This window comes from Drosophila teissieri, chromosome X (genome assembly GCF_016746235.2).
Source record: "Drosophila teissieri strain GT53w chromosome X, Prin_Dtei_1.1, whole genome shotgun sequence".
Classification (NCBI taxonomy): Eukaryota; Metazoa; Arthropoda; class Insecta; order Diptera; family Drosophilidae; genus Drosophila; species Drosophila teissieri.
The window spans coordinates 20,815,424-20,820,274 of record NC_053034.1 but is presented as its reverse complement, the minus strand read 5'-3'; the positions used below and the strand labels follow the sequence as shown (position 1 = coordinate 20,820,274).

Here is a 4,851-nt window from a genome sequence, read left to right as displayed (position 1 = left end):
GCGTCGAAATTGCCTTTTTATTGACAATTCTCAGCACGCGCCGTGCAAACAGATCATCAAAGGTTATTACGAGTGCGGAAAAGGTCCTTTTGTTGCTGTTGTAAAAAGATTCATAAGCAACACTACATGTCGACAATCGCGGGACAGGAAAGTAAGCGAAAAGAAATCCTGCAAGTGAAAGTGTTAACACTTAGGGGACTCAATACACTCGCTGCAAGGATACTGGATATATGTATCTGCATTTCTTCGCGGGATAAAGTCTGAGTGTCAAAGTTTGAGCCTGGCAGTACTTTGAAATATTCATAAGAATGTACACTAAGCAAAACGGGATTAGAGTTGCAAACTATAACATGCCGAGGAAATATAAATTCATGCTGGGTGGAAAGGAACAGAGAGTGAAATAATTTAAGCAAGAAAAACAATAGAGACACGGAAGCTAAAAAGAGGCTTCAATTCTAAAAAACCAGAAAGCAAGAGGCCAATTCTCAATGTGGAAACATTTTTTTAGCACCAGAGAGACACCAGACTTTTCCACGAACTTTCACACCCTTACACGGAAAACTCACACACAGTCATAAAGCAATAAAGCGGAATCATGTGCAGAAATTTTTATAAGTTGGGTGTAGCATCCAAGTGGCAAATGCTCCGGGATCTTTGAAATGCGTGGAGTGGCGGATTCGTGGGGGCAAGACAAGTGCAAGTACTTTCCACTTTCTTTTGGCCAAATCCCAGCAAAGAGCTTAAGGTTTCAGCTCAATTGTTTTGCCCGACTTTATTTCATTGCCATTTTTATATTTCCACATCTCGGGCGGGTGTGCTGAGGAAGGCTTTAAGCGAAATCAAAATGCATATTTAAAGAAAAGAAAAAAAAGAAAAGAAGAGAAGAGAAAAGAATAATCTATGAAACTTGAATCTTATCGTTTGATAATCTGCTAACATTTAATGGCAACTAAGCAGAATATTAAATCTAGAATCTATATTTTAAGCATTGGATCTTTCGGAACTGCTTTAAGAAGACATGAACGAGAAGTTCTATAACCACGAGGTTTATTTGTTCAATATTTTAAGATCATCAGTTAGCAAGGTATTTCCGTTATGAAGGGTTTACACAACTCCACTGGGGGCAGTAGCTGCATCACTGTTTGCACAAAGTGTTTGTTTGTCCATCGAAAACATGGAACTGCAAAACACCTGCAATCGATCCGATTCCGTGGAGATCGCCGAGGTATATATAGGGCTCGGGAGTAGTTGGTGAAGTCAGTTGAATTTGCTCAGTCAATCATCTACAAAATCAAAATGCGTGTATTCTTCATCGTCGTTCTGCTCGCCCTGGTGGCTCTGGCTGCTGTCCAAGGACGTCGTCCTCCAGGACAGGGACCACCTCAGGATGGACAACGCCCACCGCAGGGACCACCGCAGGGACCTCCTCAGGGACCTCCTCAGGGACCTCCCCAGGGACCCCCGCAAGGACCTCCTCAAGGCGGCAACTCATCCTCCTCCGAGGACTCTTCCTCCCAGGAGAGCTCCAGCGAGTCCTCCAGCGAGGCCTCCAGCGAGGCATCCGCCTAGAGACTCGATCGCCGCGTCCTCCACATAAAAACATTCAAAACTCTTTGAATAAAGATATATATTCCGCTTATTTCAAAACAAACCCGTCCACCGATTCCATTAGCCGCACAAATTTCCATTTCGAACTCCGAGTAATGCTAACTCTGGCCTCAGGAATGGAAATGGAAACAGAAACGGGCATGGGTATGGGTATGGGGGCGTGTCTCAAATCGGCTGCCTAAATAAGAAATCATTTTATTTGAAAAGTTTCCCATCGGCACGCCCCCTCCAGCTGCCGCCCCCACTTTTCGCTGACAGAAGACGGCGATGTCTGCGTTTGCGACACCAGCAACATCGGGCAAAACAAAAGCAACAAGGCAACAACAGCGCTACAACAAAGCGCAGACAACAACAATAAGGGCAGCTGAAAGCGGTACAAAATACACACACGACTAGGAAATACCCATTATATGTACATACCTATAAAATAATAGCAATCAAAAACATTTCTTCCTTTTACAGAAAAGCATAGAAACAACAAACATAAAGCTTAAAGCAACTAAACTTTAGGCAACCAAACAATTGAGTATTAATTTAAAACCTTTTTTGGATAAATAGGGATTCAATAATACGTACTCGGCAAAAGCTAACTATTTAGTTGTCAATCATAACAATCAAAGCAGCTTTTAATTAGAGATTAGTTAGAAGTCAAAGGATATTTCCCAGTAAACACGAAGCACTACGTGGTTGTGACCTTAACTTGAATATGCAATTAAATAAAAAGCAACGATAACTGGTTCCAAAACAACTAAATTTATATATGATATTCGAGATGATATTTGGTCGCCTTTTAATGGGTAATGAGATAGCGCATATCCTGCCTGGGAAGTGACTGCCCAAATAAGACCAAAACGATGAATAGCAAAGGCAACAAAGTTAAACTGTAACAATAACCAAAGTCAAAGTTTGTCGGCAAAGTTTTCGCCTCCTTCGTCCTTGTTGCTCTCCTTGTTGTTGCTGTTGTTGCATGCGTGCGGCTGTGTGTGTGTGTGTGTGTGTGTGTGTGTGTGTGTCCACAGGATACAAATTCATTTCAATTGGTTATATGTAGAGAAATGGGTTTGAGTGGCTTGGCTGAAGGAAGTTGATGGGAAGTTGGTGGGTACGACGAGGAATCTGTGTAAAATGAGTTTGGTTTTTTCCCCGCATTTTATTTTATTTAATTTTTTTGTGTTGTATTTCCTGCTGCCATTTCTGTGTTGTACTTTTCAAGATGAAACAAGTTTCACGTGGACGGGGCCCTTCCCCTGGGCCGCAAAGCCATCCTGCAGAAGGATCCTGGAGCCTGGATCCTGGATTTTGGATTCTGGGCCAGGACATGCCGCATCGCATACCTGCAGACTTCGCTTCACTTTCCTTTGGCAGCGAAATGCCAAAGAAATGCAAATAAAACTTTTCTTTTGTTTTTCTTTCGGCATTTTGCCCATCGTGGTTTAGCAGCTTAACCCTTACAGGGCCCACACGCCCAGCATCCGCCCACCGAGAAGCAGCAACAAGAACGTGGAAATCGCAGACAAAAAACGACGGAAACAAAAAACTGGAAAATTAAGTGTGGCAATTTTAATTTCACTCAAAATGCAGCGAAATCGCTCGAATCGAAAGTGCTGGATATGTAAGGAAGAAGCTAATGAATTTTATTGTTACGCGTATACAGTTTAATAACATTCTAATTTTAAAAAATATAGTTTCATCGATTAGGAAGTTTATTAAGATATATCTACCGAAATATCTAATCAGTAGGAATACATTATAAAAGGTGAACTGTAGTGTTGAAAAATCCTTGAGAAGCCTTAAGTTCTGAAACTTAATGTACATATGTATGTATGTATAGGTTGTGATATCTTACTTTAGGCAACCAATCTTTGACTTATATTTATAAGCATATGTCATATCATAAGCATATAGTCGTAATAAGTACATAGCATAATAGTGACACAAGGTATTTCCTTGATTATTAGATTCCCTTATGCAGCTAGTGTGATAGATAAATTATAAAGTTTTTTTGTTAAATGATACAAGAAAGTATAAAACATTCTGAATCAATCTTGTACAGCGTAGGCGTTTCTAGAATCTTCATGCTTAATCCTAACTTCCTGGATGTTACAGTTCCCGAAATCACAACGTTCATACGGACGGACAGACGGACAAATGTTTTTACCGTTTATAGGGCGATTTTTCTACGTGTTTAAAGCAACTCCAAACAGCCATTTCATTTTCTAACTGTTCATTACCAGCATTTGACTGACTCTTCCCCACACACACACACACAGCCAGAGGCATTTGGAAAAAGTGTAGACAAACAACAATTGAAGCACCACGAGCAAAAACTTAATTAAGCATTTTGTTGTACGATGCTGCAACAAAACAAATTCCTCTTTAAATAAAGCACCGAAGCAATTTATTCCAATTAACAACAACAACTGCATGGCATGCATGTGTGCGAGCGAGCGAGACGGTGGCGCCGGAGAGGGACGGCAAGCCACGGGCATCGCATGGAAATAATTGAACAAAAACACTTTCCAACACTGCGAATGACAGTTGCGTAAATTCCTTGAAAATATTCGGGGTCAGGCAGAGAGTTTGCTGAGAGAACGACCAATGTAAATCAAAATACTAGAAAGTAGAGGAATTTTTTTAAAAACAAGAACCCCGATGAAAGTTCACTTACCACCACTGCCAATGACGTTGGCTTTTAATTCTAGAACTATTTTATTAGGCAGAAAAAGTGAGGAATCATAACATACTTGAAGGCGTAACGATGTATCATGACATTATATTGAGCAAAATGCACTAAGAAGCAGTGAACCATAGAGCCGAAAGAGGATTTTGTGAACTTCCCACATATAAAACTAATGCACTGTCCAACACTACAGTGAATCAATTCGGAAGTATGTTGAGTCAATCATGTATGTATGTATGATAGCTTAAAGATTCCTATTCCGCTAATAAACTTTCCAGAATTTGTTACGATTTCGCGTGTATTCAACTTGCTGTGTTTGCAGAGTTAACTTTCATCTAAGCTTAGCAAAACCACTTGTTTAAACATCCTTACTCATTGTGGAGTATTCTTATGTAATTACACTCATGCCAAAGACACAATTGATGCTTTATAAACACCAAGTCCACTGACGCTTGGCCGCAAAGTGCATCACATATCGATATCTAGCTCAGATATTGACACAAGGAATTTGCTGATTCTTTTATGTAAGATCCAAAAGGCAAGCCAAACAGCTGGTACAAGTT

General features: G+C 40.4%; 1 protein-coding gene across 1 annotated transcript; it reads left to right on the top strand.

Moving 5' to 3' along the window:
* The first annotated feature begins 1,256 nt into the window (after positions 1-1,256).
* LOC122624595 (salivary acidic proline-rich phosphoprotein 1/2) lies at positions 1,257-1,651 on the top strand. The gene has a single exon (XM_043804232.1). The coding sequence runs from the start codon at positions 1,297-1,299 to the stop codon at positions 1,567-1,569; it is 273 nt and encodes a 90-aa protein (XP_043660167.1). The 5' UTR covers positions 1,257-1,296; the 3' UTR covers positions 1,570-1,651.
* The last annotated feature ends 3,200 nt before the right edge of the window (positions 1,652-4,851 follow it).

Excerpts from the sequence above, each read along its gene's own strand:
- LOC122624595 (XM_043804232.1), top strand. The coding sequence starts at position 1,297 with ATGCGTGTATTCTTCATCGTCGTTCTGCTCGCCCTGGTGGCTCTGGCT.